Source organism: Chrysoperla carnea, chromosome 3 (assembly GCF_905475395.1).
Source record: "Chrysoperla carnea chromosome 3, inChrCarn1.1, whole genome shotgun sequence".
In the NCBI taxonomy this organism is placed as follows: domain Eukaryota; kingdom Metazoa; phylum Arthropoda; class Insecta; order Neuroptera; family Chrysopidae; genus Chrysoperla; species Chrysoperla carnea.
Genome location: NC_058339.1, coordinates 30228479 through 30244501, shown reverse-complemented (window position 1 = coordinate 30244501; position 16023 = coordinate 30228479). Strand labels below are relative to the sequence as shown.

At 28.8% G+C, this 16023-nt stretch overlaps 4 protein-coding genes across 5 annotated transcripts; 2 read left to right on the top strand and 2 right to left on the bottom strand.

Annotated features, from left to right (window-relative positions):
- Nucleotides 1–1143: 1143 nt before the first annotated feature.
- LOC123296711 (zinc finger protein 184-like) lies at nt 1144–6630 on the top strand. 2 transcript variants are annotated; one of them, XM_044878310.1, is made up of 8 exons: nt 1144–1266; nt 1410–1841; nt 2869–3012; nt 3077–3135; nt 3483–3632; nt 3697–4196; nt 4571–5288; nt 6217–6630. In XM_044878310.1, coding segments are annotated over exons 1-7 (2004 nt in total). In that variant the 5' UTR covers nt 1144–1264; the 3' UTR covers nt 5288; nt 6217–6630. The 2 variants fall into 2 exon arrangements, with proteins under 2 accessions (XP_044734245.1, XP_044734244.1); XM_044878309.1 differs by having other exon boundaries at nt 4571–6630.
- An 858-nt stretch (nt 6631–7488) lies between these two features.
- LOC123295710 (endothelial differentiation-related factor 1 homolog) lies at nt 7489–10122 on the bottom strand. Its single transcript, XM_044877138.1, has 3 exons — nt 9879–10122; nt 9639–9799; nt 7489–7818 (listed from the first exon to the last, which is right to left on the bottom strand). Exons 1-3 carry the CDS (start codon nt 10003–10005, stop codon nt 7663–7665), a joined length of 444 nt encoding a protein of 147 aa, XP_044733073.1. The 5' UTR covers nt 10006–10122; the 3' UTR covers nt 7489–7662.
- A 581-nt stretch (nt 10123–10703) lies between these two features.
- LOC123295421 (endothelial differentiation-related factor 1 homolog) lies at nt 10704–12817 on the top strand. The gene is made up of 4 exons (XM_044876766.1): nt 10704–10948; nt 11014–11174; nt 12078–12186; nt 12714–12817. The coding sequence occupies exons 1-4, from the start codon at nt 10825–10827 to the stop codon at nt 12719–12721; spliced, it is 402 nt and encodes a 133-aa protein (XP_044732701.1). The 5' UTR covers nt 10704–10824; the 3' UTR covers nt 12722–12817.
- Nucleotides 12818–14447: 1630 nt separating this feature from the next.
- LOC123295348 (proteasome subunit beta type-1) lies at nt 14448–15425 on the bottom strand. Its single transcript, XM_044876661.1, has 2 exons — nt 15225–15425; nt 14448–15091 (listed from the first exon to the last, which is right to left on the bottom strand). The coding sequence occupies exons 1-2, from the start codon at nt 15317–15319 to the stop codon at nt 14473–14475; spliced, it is 714 nt and encodes a 237-aa protein (XP_044732596.1). The 5' UTR covers nt 15320–15425; the 3' UTR covers nt 14448–14472.
- Between the last annotated feature and the right edge of the window lie 598 nt (nt 15426–16023).

The window sequence follows — 16023 nt, the reverse complement described above, 5'->3', positions numbered from 1 at the left end:
AACATTAACATGTAAAGAGCTGCAAATTAGTAATAACAACCCCCTTTAACGCCAAAATTTTTCACTGGAAGCGCTGGCATCGATTTTATTGTCCCTACCATGACTACGCACACAACGAATAGCTCGTGAAATGTAGCGTGGAAGTTGTTTTATGATTTTTATTGTATGTAAATAAAAAAGTAATCGAAAAAATCGAATGGAATTATTTATTATTAAAATGTCCAAACTTAAAAAAATATACAATATATCAATAAAATAATGTTTTTTTAAGTAAGTTTTTGAATATGAATAAAAATGGCGGATTTTGTATTTATATGTCAAAATAGAAATTGACTTTACCAGTATGATTTTGCATATGTACGAGAAATATTTTAAAAAATCTAATGAAATATACTAAAAAAATTCAATGATGTATTTAAGGTGCACCAAATTCATGAATCTATCAATCCTGAGAAGAAAAAACCCCGTGATCTAGTTTGACGCTCAAACTCAGCGTCAAGGGTCAGCATGAAAATACACCTTTAATTTTCAAAATTTCAAATCTCGAATATTGGAAATATCATTTTGCATGCGACGATTGGTGGCTTAAAAAATAGAACTACAATGTTACAAGTACAAGAAACCATAGTATTTTTCAAAAATACTGTTTAAATGTATGAATGATCTGTCTAATTTAAGAATGTTTATGATAGCCATATTGACAGTGTGAAGTCTTTAGGGATTTTCTCAATAAAAATAGATTTTAAAGGATTCAACGAGAAGATTAGCTAACTGCAATATGCATTTGAATAATATGAACTTTCTTCTCCAAATAAACATTTGGCAGGAATTTATCCCAATTTTTCATTTGAAATAAATCTAAAACTGAACTTTTACCAAACGATATTTGTTTATATTTAAAAATAAACAATTCTTAATTACCTCCAACCTAAATAAAGTATGACATAATTTTTTTTAAAAGGACATTTCCTTCCCTCTGATCTTTGAAAAATCGATGTTAACAAAATACAAACATATCAATTTTGATTAATTTGAATTCGGAACGTTATTTTGCATACTTTATGTAACAAAACATTTGTTTAAGAAAAAGAAAAAACGAATAATAAATTCTCGAAATAAATAATATCGAAATATTTCCTTCAACATAATCGTAAATAATATCACTATTTATAAATATCGAATTGAAAAATCGTACTAAATCACCATTGATTACTACAAATGTATACATTTATCTAATGTCGAAAAATAGTGATTTAACCCAAAAATGTAGGTTTTTTTTCAAAAACATTACTTAATTAACATAAACTAATAATTAAAATATATTTATGTATATTAATAAATGCAAATTTAATTGACAATTTTAATAAAATAATTATAAAATTCGATAAAAATCAATATACAAATTTCAGGTCATCTGGTACACTTTTGGATGTAAAAATAAATTATGATACATGCTCAACATTAAAATCTACGATCCCAAATCAACATGCACTAATTGAAAATAAACTCGTACAATCATCAAATGGTGAATTAAAATGTTTCCCACAAATAATAATCAAACAAGAGCCAATACATTTAACTGAGGAGGATTTTCGTGAATCATTACGAAACACTTGGTTACCAGATATTGATACAAATGGGGTTAATATCGTTACAAATGATGTTAAAAAAGAATATACAACATTTTTAGAAAGTAGTTTTCATAATATGGATAATGTGCCATGCACAAACGATACGAGTAACGTTGGTGTGACAAACGAAACGTCTACCAACATGCTGACTTGTCCAACATGTCATAAGCAGTTTTTTGATTCCGTTGTTTATCAAGATCATCAGAAAACGTAAGTCGTTAGTCTTTAGGTTGAAAGTTGTTTGCTGATTTTCTGACTTTTATAGTATCATGTACAGAGGAAAAATTATATTTTTAAATAACGATATACAGTCAATTCTCTTCCAAGTCGAATTCCTTCATAAGTCAGTTTTTTCAAAGTGCCTTCATTAAGTTTACTCTTGTGGTAAGATCGACAAGTCGAATAGTTAAAATAAAATTAATAACAGGGGCGGAATTATGCGTAGGCAAAGTAGGCCTGTGCCTACGGCGGCAAAAAAAAATGGGGCGACAAAAAATTCGTTTCAATTATTAAAAATTTTTTAGTTTAATAAAAATGTAAAAATGTGAATTTTTTTCAATTTTAGTCAATTTTGCGTGAAACAATCATTTGAAAAAGTCGCCACTTCACTTAAATTATATCTAGTCACTTTGTTCGCGAATGTCACTATCCTGGAAGTTTTAGAACGTTTCTCAGAAATACTAAAACCTAACCTTCCGTCTTGAAATGCTACATCTGAAGTCTCATTTCGCAACTCTCGATCCAAAAATTAAACAAACCAATCCTGTTTCACTAGGCAAATGGTTGCGCGAACAGAACTTGCACCATCGATATCGCTGTTAGAATGTTTACTTGCATTGCAGTAGCAAATTGTACTGCGGAACGTTCATTTTCATGCTTGAAACGTATCAAAACTTATATGCGTTCCACGATGAAAGAGAACAGACTAAATTATTTGGCTATAATGTGTATTGAAGTTGAAACTTTGCTACAAGTTGATCTTATGATTAAAAAGTTATTTCATTTATTATATTAAATATTTTCAATTTCCAAATAAATAAAACAGAGTTTTGTTTATAAAAAGAGGCGGCACTTTGATGCCTGCCTATGGGCGGCAAATTCGTAAATCCGCCCCTAATTAATAATAATATTATCTTTTTGTCCATTGTCAGTAAGGGTGATTATAAAGTTATATTTTCTAACGGGCGTGATGTTAAAGCATGTTTCTATTTTCTAATTAAATTTGTTTTTGTTTTAGTTGTGTGAAACCAGTAAAAAAATTTCTTTGTGCGACATGCAATAAAGTTTTCTCGACAAAATCTCGACTGCAAAATCATACTCGAATTCACACTGGTGTCAAACCATATGCATGTTCCGTGTGTTCCAAAGCGTTTGCTGACAGGTAAATACTTAAATTTATATTTACATTAACTCATAAAATTTAAGTCTTAATGTTTTTTTCTCAGGTCTGCGTTTGTTAAACACGAGAAAATTCATTTTCGATTGAAAGAGGAGAAAGTTGAATGTAAGTGGTTTCTCGATTTTGTTGTAATTTTTGCTAACTTTATTTAAGAATTAATAATATAATAATATAAGAATTTATATTGTATGATATAGCAATTTTGTAAATTTTACCTTTGAACAATCGGGGAGAGAGACAGGGACCTGCTCGAAATTGAGACGTAGCCGTCTCTTGATTATCAAATTTGGTTTTCTGAATCAGATGGCATTATATAGTTAATCTTTCACCTGTAAGATTATTTATGCCGGAACCTTCTATTTCCATGTTCACATGGTTTGTTAAGAGACGATTCTAAACATATTAAAATCGATTTTTTTGCCTCATATTAATTAATGATTTTTCGATTATAGGTAATTTATGCGGAAATTTATTTTCGGATGCTTGGGGCTTAAAAAAGCACCAACTAACACATAGCGGAGAACGCCCGTACGAATGTCCTATATGCCACAAATGTTTCCGTACAAGTTCAACATTAGTCGTACATAAACGAATACATACAGGTAATTTTGAAATTATTACCTCTACTGAATAACACGTATTAATTTAATTAAAATGATTATGTAGGTGAAAAACCATATCCATGTACATTATGCGAAAAACGTTTCGCAGTAAAAACACATTTAGTCACACACAATCGTACACATAGCGGCGAGAGACCTTACGAATGTACGGTATGTGGTCGTGCGTTTAGTGATCGTTCATCATGGAGACGGCATTCACGACGACACGATACCAATAACGATCCAGCATCGAATAATAAACAACCAAAAAACACTATCGTAAATAATGGCCGTTTATTATCTGCTATCGAATCATTACAAAATTTTGTTACTGAACAATATATGAAGCCACCCACATCATCTTCATCAGCATCATCATCACAGCAACAACAAGTAAAGACTGAAAATACACCACAAGTAACCGAATCGTTTAATAATAAACCTGGAGAAGTAAATGAAGCATCTTCGCCATCGACCACTAGTGTTACAAATTCTGTACAATTTTCAACACCAAAACCATTTTTTGAAAATTTTCATCGTTTCTTTTTGGAGCAACAACAACAGGTAACGATCAAACTAAAAAGTTAAATTCGCGCTAATTACTAGATCAATTTATTCGACAATAATTTAGTCATAATTAAGACCCAAAATTGATTTAGAAATTGATGCGGATTTATATTTTACAACAAATACTTATACCTGGATTATTTTAGAGAGGCCAGTCTAGTAAAAAAGCAAAGTAAGTTTTTTAAAACACACAGTATAATTTAACTGACTCGATCTTTTAATTCTGCTTTTAAGAAAACTTATATTTAGCAAAGTTATAAATTCGAATTAATTAAATTGTACTATTAGGCTCGAAAACATACTTTAAAGTTCCCAATGTTTGCCTCTCTAAAACAACCTGATCTCTAAATAAATAATTGATATTTTAATAGGTAATCGAACGTAAAAACGACACAAAACCGAATAATACCGAACAACCTGCTAACGAAAAAGAAAAATCATTAGTAAGTCCATTTTTCAAGAATTTCCAACAAACAATGGAACAAAAATTTAACGAAACTAAAGATAATCGTGAAGAAGAAGAGAAAGTAATTGAGGATAATTCAACAAAAGATAATAAAAAATCTCCAAATTTATATCGTACCACTGAATCACCGACAATTGTTCAATCAATTCCGCCAGATAAAACAAATTTGACAGAACATCCGCAACCATTTCCGAATATAATTCATTATAATGCAGCTACTCCAACTCATCATACGTTTAAGACACCTGTACAAACACCGTATAATTATCCGTACTTTGTTGCGACAACGACTGATGATAATGAACAAAATAAGTATGATACAAATTTCAATCAGTATCCAGCAATTAGTCAATTTCAATCGTTAACAAATGTTATTTCAATACCAATGACAGCTGCATCACATAATACGATAGCACAGAAAAATTTAAAAATATTCGGTAAAATACCAAATATGGAACATCCTTCCGCTCCAACGTCTGATGTTGATCCCAATAGTACTACTAATAATGGTACAATACCAACAAATTTCCCACCACCTATTTATAATAACTATACAATGAATTTTATTGATAATTCCACGATTATTAATCCTGATAAAAATGGATTTATTCGCCGTTCGTAATGTTAGTACTTCGAAGTTTGTTTTAGATCGAATATTATTGCCATATAAACAGAGAATTGTTTATTAATGTCCATAAAGCATTTCAATAGACAACAATGGATTATGGTGAAGAAGTCTCTCGTGAATGTAAAAATTCATTCATTGATATTTTGAAAAAACGTGTTATTTTTATTATTTGGCGACAACAAATGGTTTTAATAGAACCATTTGTTATTGTCAAATTATTCTATTCTTAAAAAACTCTCAACTACTGATATCAGTTCTAGTTATAAAGTATCTTTTAGCTAAATTATCGAATTGGAATAGATATGCTTTGGATAACGCTCGAACGAATATGACGCTCGAAACCCAGGGGGCATTAAAATTTTGAACTTGACTCACGGAGATCTCTTCACCATTCAAAAAAATGCTCTTCTAGAGAAATGTATACAAAATATTTTATCGATTGGATTTTTATAGTTTAACAAAATTCTTATGTAGATTGTGCAATATTTTTGATAAATATGCAATTGCTACCAAGCAATATTAGCAACTTTTGTATTATGTAATTTATTTTCCTTTAAAGAAGTAATTTCTACGTTAAACTTTTATAATTTTTATTAAAAATTAGTTTTAGCTTGTAAAATTACACGAGATTCTATATGTGGACGTGGAGAAAGATTAATTCCTATACTTCACTCCTGCTTAGATTCAACGTACGTTGGTTTGATGACAATGTATATTATAATTATTAATAATTAGGTACCTTAAATTCGTGCCATTATTCATGACGTCTGTATGGAATTTTATTATGTTTCAAGTCTAGTTAACTCTTTGAGTTTAGTATTTCAAATTTTGAGAATGTAACTTTTGAGTATATTTTTATTAACGATTACAATTCTCATAACAGAATTATTTTTATGTAGTGGATGTTTTGTAAAATGTTACAGATATTTATCCAGAGAATTACTTAGTGATCCTAAAATCGGATGTAAAGAGAGGAGTTCATATAAAAAAATATTATAGTGAGCTATATCAAATCGATGGAGCCTAAAAAGATTTAAGCGAAAATTTTTAATTTAAAATGCTGGCGATCGTCATGCCATGAATTATTCAAATCTTAATGGCGTGAAATGATATAATTTACTAATTAAATTATTTATTATTTACAAAGCCCCATGTTGGTTCCAATCCCACAAAATTTGTTACTAATATCAACATTTCGTATAGTACTCCATTTAGTTAAAATAAATGTATGTGACATATTACGTGACATACCGAATTGTTCATAAATCGTTTCGAATCGATCAATTCTGAACAAAAACATCATTGTTATTTTTGAATATAATTCTCAAAATGTTATAGCGAGCTTTTTTAATTAACGTAAAAATTAAACTTTTGTTGATTATTTTATTCAAAAATAAGTCACTATTAGAAATAATTAATTTACTCATATTAAATTTTATATATTTGTAAGGTTTAAAACAAAAATTGTAAATAAATTATACAATCTGTATAATCATTGTTAAATATATTATTAATTAATTGTGCTTTGAATTAATTAAGTACATAATTGTAAATATAATAATTTTATTTATCGGAATATTAAATAGAATTTTATAAAAAATAGTATATTTGTTTGCTTTAAACGTTTGTTTATAAATAAAGAAGATTTGCGTACCGAGGGGTGGGAGTCCTGGCAACTAATTGTATCGATCAATGTTTTAATTGGCTTAGTACGTGTTTATGCTAAAATAAGGATGAGTTTATGAAATTTTCTGTTAGACCAATTTGATTGTACCTACAATGAAACCCAGTTGTTGATTGCAATGTTGATGTATCTTGAAATTTAAAAATTGCTTATTTTATGATGTTTTCGAGAGAGCAAAACACAACACGTGTTGTGTTGACGAATATTCCCGATTTATACCGATGTTTACCCCCTTATCCCCTAAACAAAAAATCAACAATTGAAACTAATTAAATACATCATTTTATTTAATGAATATTTGTTATACTAAATATCAGAAAATTTTTCAACAAACATAAAAACAAAAAAACAAGTTTCATACAATTTCTTTTTGATAGATAATCCTCATTTGGTTATTATATAATTTGTATATACAAATAAAAAACAACTAATTAAAATTGCTTAGCAATTCATTCATTCAATTACTCTGAATAGTTGTTGTAATTATTATTAAATATGTATGTAAGAGAACATATCAAAAAAAGTGTATACAGAAATATAACAACCGGAGCCTGAATATACAGAAATACAGTTTGTGTTTGAACGATTCAAACCACAGACTCTGATGTGAATTTCATATTACATTTATATAGACAATTGTGTTTTTTTTATATTAAATTCATTGTATATGCCCCTCGGTGACGTCTTATTTCTTTGTCCCGGGGGGCACTAATGGTTGTCCACGATCTTTACCACGTAATTTAATTCCCAATACTTTTTCCATTTTACCAATTACTAAGTTATTTGGTATACCACGGCCAGCTTCGTAATCGTTGACAACTTGGGGCTTTTCATTTATTTTCTACAAATTTAGAAAATTTTTTTAAATAATGTTTGTTCGCAAATTTTTTATTTATAGCAAGACTAAAAAAAATGTTCAAAAATTTTGACTGTTTTATAAAGCAGTAAGGACCGCATAATTGCATAGAATAACAGCCTTCGGAAAATTGAAAATATTAGGCTACTATGCCTAAGTACCACTCTTCTTTTTTTGGATATAAAAAATCAACATATAGCTAGGCTATCGACTTTTTCAAATTTTATTCGGCGGTAATTTTATTTGAGGAAATGCTGGTATTGTTAAAAGTCAATAATTTTCAAGTATGGAATAAAATTGAATCTGATTGGGTCAAGGTGAAGCTTCAGAGATTTTATGCAGCGATGTATCAATGTTTTTGTCGAATTATTTATGTTTTCAATTCATTGTAAATATGTATAACTAGCAGATACCCGCCCGCTTGGCTGGGCAAATTCTCCTTTTTAAAACAAAGAGTATCACGTTATAATTTTGACCCTTAAAAAAATTGTAAAAAATCGAAAAATTTTTTTTATCTCCAATTTTGGTAAAACTCAGTATATAAGGTAATTTTGACCCAAAAAGTACAAAAATCGGGTTTATTTGATGACTGGTCAAACAGTTTTTGAGATACGGACTAAAATCGATCCAAATATTGCGATATCTCAGAAACTCTGCTTCCAATCATTAAATAAACCTGATTTTTATACTTTTTGGATCAAAATTACCCCATCCACCAAGTTTCATCAAATTCCAAAACAAAATTTTTTTTGCGTTTTTCTCGATTTTTTCAAAGGGGTGTACCCCTTAAAAAAATTGTAAAAAATCGAAAAATTTTTTTTATCTCCAATTTTGGTAAAACTCAGTATATAATCTAATTTTGACCCAAAAAGTACAAAAATCGGGTTCATTTGTTGACTAATCGAATAATTTTTGAGATACGGCCTATAATCAATCCAAATATTGCGACATCTCAGAAACTCTACCCAACCGCTTCGATGGGCAATTGCAATTTTAAATATAAAATATAATAAATCGGTTATGTATCCAAAAAATTTTATCTGCTTTTTCAACACCTTGAGCTAAATTTGCAAAAATCTTTTCTAGTGCTAATCTACAGTGGCAAAAAACCCACATGCAAATTTATATGTAAAGTCCTAGTCCCTGCTGTTTTGGCTGTGCGTTCATATGTGTCATCATCAGTCAGTAGTAGTATGTTATTATTTTATTATTTTATTTATAATAATAAATTTAATTCAAAATGTATTTATACATAATATACATATCTATTTTTACGCCACACATTCATATACATATTTCTATCCATACATAGGCATTTCTTTTTACCTACATTACCGACTAAGGTTTCTGATAACTTCGTATAATTCACTCGCAGATGGCGATATTATAGTTCGCAATGTAAATTTAAGTCTAGTAAAAAATTGCTGCAATGCTAAAATTTAATAAATGGACATCCGGTGCAACTGTAGTTGTTAAATAGTTCTGATGTCCGAGTACGTGGTACTTTCAAATATATTTTTTGCTTTTCCCATTAAACCGGAAATAGACAGTTTACGCATCTTTTAAGATACTCCATTTACAAGAATTAAATTAAGCATTAGAAGGGTGGAATATCTAACTAGCTCGCCGCAAATTATTGCAAACCAAAATTTTGAAATCTGGTTTTGTTTACCTTTAATAACTGTCCATAATTTTATTTACAAATTCGAAGGTAGTCATTCTGTGCATATATTTCCTAGTCCGTTTTAGACAGATTATAGCCTACACATTAAGTATATACACGTTATACAACAGTGATTACTTACAGTAGCTAAATCTTTTTGACTCATTCCTTTAGCTTGACGCCCTTGTTGTATAAGTTTACCTAAATCTAGAGATACCCGTTCATGACGCAATTCTTCAGTTTCACGATCCAATTTTGCCGTATTTTTTGTGGTAACATGTTGTTTATTACTTCCCGCACCCCCTATTCATAACAATAATAATAATAATAATTATAAATTAAAACATAACAAAATGCGTTCTTAGAATAAAATTGAACATACACTTTTGTTGTGTTTCCACAGCGATCCCTTGTCGTCGAGCTGCATTGACAGCTGCTTCACTTTTCATTTGTGAAGCTTTTGGTGCTTTTTTACGAAGTACTGTAACTGTATCCCAATCTGATGACATTTTATATTAACTGTCAATAGTTTTAATAAAAACGATTATAAAAATAATTTGATAGAAATTTAAATATATTTTTAAAAAGAAAAACCACACGGAGCTTTAATATTGGTTTTTCTCGAAATGTTTATTTGTTATGCATGTTATGCTTAAATCAGTAGTGACATCTCAATAGTTCTTGAATACAAGCGCAGTTATTTAAATTATGTAGATTTGAAAATAAATAAAATTAAATCTATACGTTTTAAAGCTTGATGTTCATAAATTTGATGTTACTTTACGAAAATACAGAATTATCTTAAATTTCTTCAAGATATTGACTACAAAGAAGACTACCGTTTTCATAATCGCAAATTTTTCGCGCTGCTAAACTAAAAAGTTAAAGCATCAACAAGATACATTCAAGTATTTGAACTGTACATTTATTAAAGCTTCTTAAAGCTCATAAGACTAACAATAGAGTATATGAAACATTTGAGCTTTTACGCGCTATTTCTAATATCTAAACATGTTTTAAAACTGTAAAAATATAGTAAGTTTTATTTCCATTTGCTAATTTATAAGGTACCCATAAGATACCTTTGAGCAGTATATTATATGAAATAAATATTAAATTTTGTTTTCATTTTTAAAATTTTTGAATTTTTGGAATTATATAATATAGTAAATTTTCCATCCGATAGGTGTCTATAGTGAAGGCACGTCATATTATTGTTAAACATTGCGTAAAAGTAATATAATAAGCCATTGACATTTCTAGAACATAAACCAGTCACATTTTTTTAGTTTTCTTCAAAAAATAATAGATACAGTAAATTAATTACAATGTCTGAGTGGGATACAGTTACAGTTTTACGTAAAAAAGCTCCAAAAGCTTCACAAATGAAAAGTGAGGCTGCAGTTAATGCTGCACGTCGACAAGGAATTGCCGTTGAAACACAACAAAAATGTATGTTATGATTTGTTTGTAATAAACATAATTATTTTTATTTAATTTATTTTTGTTATTTTTAGGGGGAGCTGGAAGTAATAAACAACATGTTACAACAAAAAATACAGCTAAATTGGATCGGGAAACAGAAGAATTAAAACATGAGTCAGTACCTTTAAGTATGGGTAAACTGATTCAACAGGGACGTCAAGCTAAAGGAATGAGTCAAAAAGATCTGGCAACCGTAAGTTGAATATTCAGATTTCTTTTATTTTATACATATTCTACAAAAATTTCCAATATTGTGTACATTAAGTTTGAAGATTAATCACTCTTTAAATAGTGATTTGATGTCAAGTTTCAATAAACTAGACAATGATTTTAGTGTCAATGCTACTAATATTTTTTTAATGAAAATATTTTGGTCTTAAAAATGTGCCATAATTAATTTGTTTAGACCACGGATCTAGTAATTATAATAGGGATGTAGTATAAAGTCCTACTTTAGACGAGGGGGTGTATCACTCAGGGGGGAAGCAATGTGCCTACTTTTGAAAGGGCTACGGCTCTCATTTGTGGGAAATTCAAATAGAACGATAATATTTCGTGTGTTTTAGATTTTAATATTTCTATATCCATGGTTTTATTTCCAAACAAATCACAGGGAGGTTGGGTTAATCTTAGATGCCACAATGCTGAAGTTCTTAAGGTTATCAAAAAAATTTTATTCTTCATCCTAAACACTCTACCGCCTTATGCTCTGTGGTCGTTCTCTGCATATCAAGCCCTGTTCACCGCCTATTCTTTTCACAGCGACTCAAAATAAGCCCAAACTCATTCCTGGACACCCTATCGCAACAATATTCCTAAAACATCTGATGATGAATATCTAAATTCTTTACGATTTGTTCCAAAGTGGAGTTTTTTCACAGGGATTAGCTTTATTTGGATGCTAGAAATAAGCTATGAAAAGTCTATTGCAAAATTACGTGCGCTAAAAAAATTATTCAAGATCAAAGGTTCCGAAAATAGGAAGTTTATGGCAGCTTTAGCTATTATAAAAAAACCTTTATGTTCTGGGCTATATTTGACTTAAAAATTATGAGATGCGGAAAATAATACTTATACTAAATATTTTGATTTACAGAAAATAAATGAAAAACCTCAAGTTGTAAATGATTACGAAGCTGGCCGCGGAATACCAAACAATTTGGTGATTGGTAAAATTGAAAAAGTATTGGGTATCAAATTGCGAGGTAAAGGCAGATGAAATAATGATTAAAAATTATCCCTTTGACTTTGAAGTGGACATATTATTAAAATTTAACAAAAAATAATGTACCGGTTATGTTTATATATAAATAGTTGATAATTTTTCTTGTTGAAAAACATATTGGGAAAAAAATGTTTGTAAATGTTTCAATTTTTTTTTTTTTTTTTAATTATTTAATGATTTCTAATTATTTTTCAACATAATAATTAAATATATTAATAAAAATAAAAAGTATTTTTTTTATTTTTCTTTATACAAGTTTTTCTCAAATGTTCGTGTCACCGATGTTTTCAACATTCGTCTCAAATATTATAAAATGAAACAAATATTTAAAATTTTCGTAAAAAATATTTTCACTTGAGACTAGTTTTGAAAAAATTGATATAAGTCTCAATTAAAAATATATTTTACGAAAATTTTAAACATTTGTTTCATTTTATCGGATTTTCGTTAAATAACGGTTCAATTGACTAATTTTAAAATTTTTATTAAATGTTCGAATTTTTTCAGGTTCTTAGAAGGCATGGTTATGTGGTTGTTAGGTGTTCCTTTCACAAGTTCTATATCAATGATTAATATGTTTTTTAGGAATAATAAATATTCTTTATTTTGTATGTTTTTACTAATTTGATAATCCAAAAAATTATGCTCTACCAGACAGGGTCGTCTTTTGTACAGGCTTCAAGATAAAATTCAATGTACGAAGACAAATAAACAAAATCCCTTATATTAACTTGAATAAATTCAATTCAAGATAGACAAGTGAAAATCCTAGCTTAAATAACCTCTTTATCCTTATTCAATTTTCTTCATTGAAAATGAAATCTTGTAAATGAAACTGAAAAATATACATAATAGGGAATATTCATGAAATTTAAATTTGGTTCAAATATTTTTCTTCCGTAACTTTATTAGCTGGACATTTCAACTAAACCATTATTTTAGTAATTAATATCTTTTTAATTACTTAAAATTAATTAATAAAAGTACAAATTCAGTGAGGGCATTTAAAAATTTCTAAAACGGAAATTCAAATTTTTATACGAACGTGACATCAAAGTACGGGCTTGTCAAATTTGTTGACATACTGTATGCTATTAATTACTTACATTTTATATGGTATTTCATTAAATTATACTATTCTACGGCTTTTTATTAGAAAACTGAATAATGAGTGTAAATTCTGTGTTGTAAATTAATTTTTTTAAAGTGTAAATTATACATTGAACTGTCACCATCGCGTACTTATACGTCATCAACAGAGAGCGCCAAAAAACTGCGTTTAAATATCTCAAAATTATAATGTATTTTAAATATTTTTTTACACTTAAATACAGCATTTTTAAGCAGTATTTATATTTTTTACTATGTTATAACGGTGTAAACAATGAATTAAAAACATTAAAAAAATACATGAATATTCCCTATTGAAGCACTTGATCCTTATTTGAAAGATGCCTAGAAAATTAGTAATAATAATCTTTAAGAAGGGTGAAGAATTAAAAATTAACTTTCAAAATTTCTTGATAATACTTTTTCTTGATTTTTTATAAATTTATACCGATTAAAGTAACAATGATGGATGGAGAAAGTTGATACAAGAATAGTATCTAGAAAGTACATTTTAATACTGCTCGCGTGATTACATATATGTGTTAAGTCATGAAATTTTATAAAAATTTTCCACGCAGAACTTCATTCTATATAGAGATGTTGTACTCAAATGATTTTACACTTTACTCGTTATTATGACTCGTATATTTCTAATCAATAATTTTTACTATAGTGGTTGGGACCCAAGACTCAATTGACCTGTGTTGCTCATTTACGAACACAAACTCACTTGTTACGGCCTGAACACGCTATAAAAACTTCATCTTGATTTCTCTTTTCGTTTTTGAGTTATCGTGATGACAGACGGGCAGAAGGAAATGGACTAATTAAGTGATTTTAATCAATATTATTAATAAGCGTTACAAACTTGGGACTAAAATTATATTAGTATACCTTGAGATATATTTCATATAAAACTCAAAATAACATCTTTTACTATTGAATAATTTTTAAGGTTTTTGTATATTTCTTACTTTTCAATAATTACTGGTAAATTGTACCCACTTTGCAGTTTAAAAACTGCTAAATCTTCCACTATGGCGTTGGAATTGAAAAGGTAATTATTAAATAAATAAATAAATAAAATGAGATTTAAAAAATTTTTTATTTTGCAAAAAGGAAAAAAAATACATAAAATAAATTTTCGCACACGAAATTAATCTTTACGCAATTCAAATGTTTCAAATTTAATTCCATCCTTGGTGATGATGTTTATATGAATACTATCACCTGTATAAATATCACGTTCAGCAGCTGAAATAAATGTATCTTTTAAAATAGCCAACGCCTTCTCAATAGTTAGCTTGCTACTTTCTGCATCTACATTTTGCATATTTTTCAAACCAATTTGATTATCTAATAATGGTTGAAGTAGTGCCCCAGATGATCCACCAGCTCGATATGTAGCTTTCTCACAATGACCAATTGGATCATAGCTGTATACGCATCCTTTACCGTCACCATCTAATCCAGCTAGAATGTTGGACACATAATATGGGAAAAATCGTTTATAGTATAAAATAGTCGATAACATTTGCGCTGTGGCAGGTGTTGTCATTTGTTTATGATGGTCATGGGCGTACATTTGAGTACGAGCTGCAAGTATACGTGTTAAAGTCAAGGCATCACACCAGCATCCTGAACATCCAAGAACGGTATTCTCGTTGATTTTGAACAATTTACTTTGATTACGGGTGTAAATTTGGAAACCGGTACTAAGACGTGTATCTGCACCAATTACAACAAAATTATCACCAGCGATTGCGACAATACTCCTAGAGAAAAATTAAAAACTTATATTAGAGTTGTAAATTTTTTTATTAGATTAAATGCGGTTTATAATCAACAACATGACACTTCATTTGCCGATTTTAACCAAAAAATAATTAAATTTGTAATACTACTCACCCTCCATTATCTGCGTATGGACTAAATTGAGATGTTTGTCTACCCCCGGGTATTTGATAATCGGGAAGGCCTCCATTCATCATATTTGCCATCATTTTGAAGTATAAAATTGATTTTAATTACGATTTAAGAATGACAATTCGATTTTGTGGACAAACTTTTTAAGTTACACAGCACTTTTATAAACTGTAAATTATTTGGTAAAATTATGTTGGTATTCTTGTTCAATTTTATCTCACCTCACTTTACACTGTTTTGAAAGTGAAAATAAACAGTTGACTAAGTTAATTGTTAAAATATCCTGTAACAAACATTATAATTTATAACATAAATAGATAGGCATAAATTGATATGAAAATAATAAATTAGAAAAGATTAAAAAACCAGTATAATTATGGCAGTCTAGTATTTGCTTTTCGAAACTATTTTCTAGAATTTTTTTTTCGATTTTCGAGAATGATGAAACTAAGCTATATATTAATTAATTACACCAATTACGATTTTATTAGGTGTGTATTTATTTTAAGCCATGTTTCCGTTTCTATTAGAGGATGTTAGTAGGGATAATAAAAGTACGCGAAAGAGCGCTTTATTATTATCTATTATCCATTAAAAATTTTTATGGAAAGTAGTCAGTAAAAAATTTCCAGTTTTCATCTCTGAGAACGGAGATGGCGCACAAATGGCACATTTGGATATAAGGCTTATCCCGTAAATGGCAGTTAAGTACATAGCTTTTAGAATTTTATTCTCTACATAATTTCGAGAAATGTGGTCATTATGAGACCCCCATTTTACC

Bases quoted from the DNA above. Each gene is read 5' to 3' on its own strand.
- LOC123296711 (XM_044878310.1), top strand. The intron at 1,842-2,868 runs GTAAGTCGTTAG...TTTTTGTTTTAG, and splicing joins TATCAAGATCATCAGAAAAC to TTGTGTGAAACCAGTAAAAA. The intron at 3,013-3,076 runs GTAAATACTTAA...TTTTTTTCTCAG, and splicing joins TCCAAAGCGTTTGCTGACAG to GTCTGCGTTTGTTAAACACG.
- LOC123295710 (XM_044877138.1), bottom strand. From the start codon at position 10,005: ATGTCATCAGATTGGGATACAGTTACAGTACTTCGTAAAAAAGCACCA. The intron at 9,800-9,878 runs GTATGTTCAATT...TGTTATGAATAG, and splicing joins TGTGGAAACACAACAAAAGT to GGGGTGCGGGAAGTAATAAA. The intron at 7,819-9,638 runs GTAAGTAATCAC...CTAAATTTGTAG, and splicing joins GTCAAAAAGATTTAGCTACT to AAAATAAATGAAAAGCCCCA.
- LOC123295421 (XM_044876766.1), top strand. From the start codon at position 10,825: ATGTCTGAGTGGGATACAGTTACAGTTTTACGTAAAAAAGCTCCAAAA. The intron at 10,949-11,013 runs GTATGTTATGAT...TGTTATTTTTAG, and splicing joins CGTTGAAACACAACAAAAAT to GGGGAGCTGGAAGTAATAAA. The intron at 11,175-12,077 runs GTAAGTTGAATA...TTTGATTTACAG, and splicing joins GTCAAAAAGATCTGGCAACC to AAAATAAATGAAAAACCTCA.
- LOC123295348 (XM_044876661.1), bottom strand. From the start codon at position 15,319: ATGATGGCAAATATGATGAATGGAGGCCTTCCCGATTATCAAATACCC. The intron at 15,092-15,224 runs GTGAGTAGTATT...ATTTTTCTCTAG, and splicing joins CCATACGCAGATAATGGAGG to GAGTATTGTCGCAATCGCTG.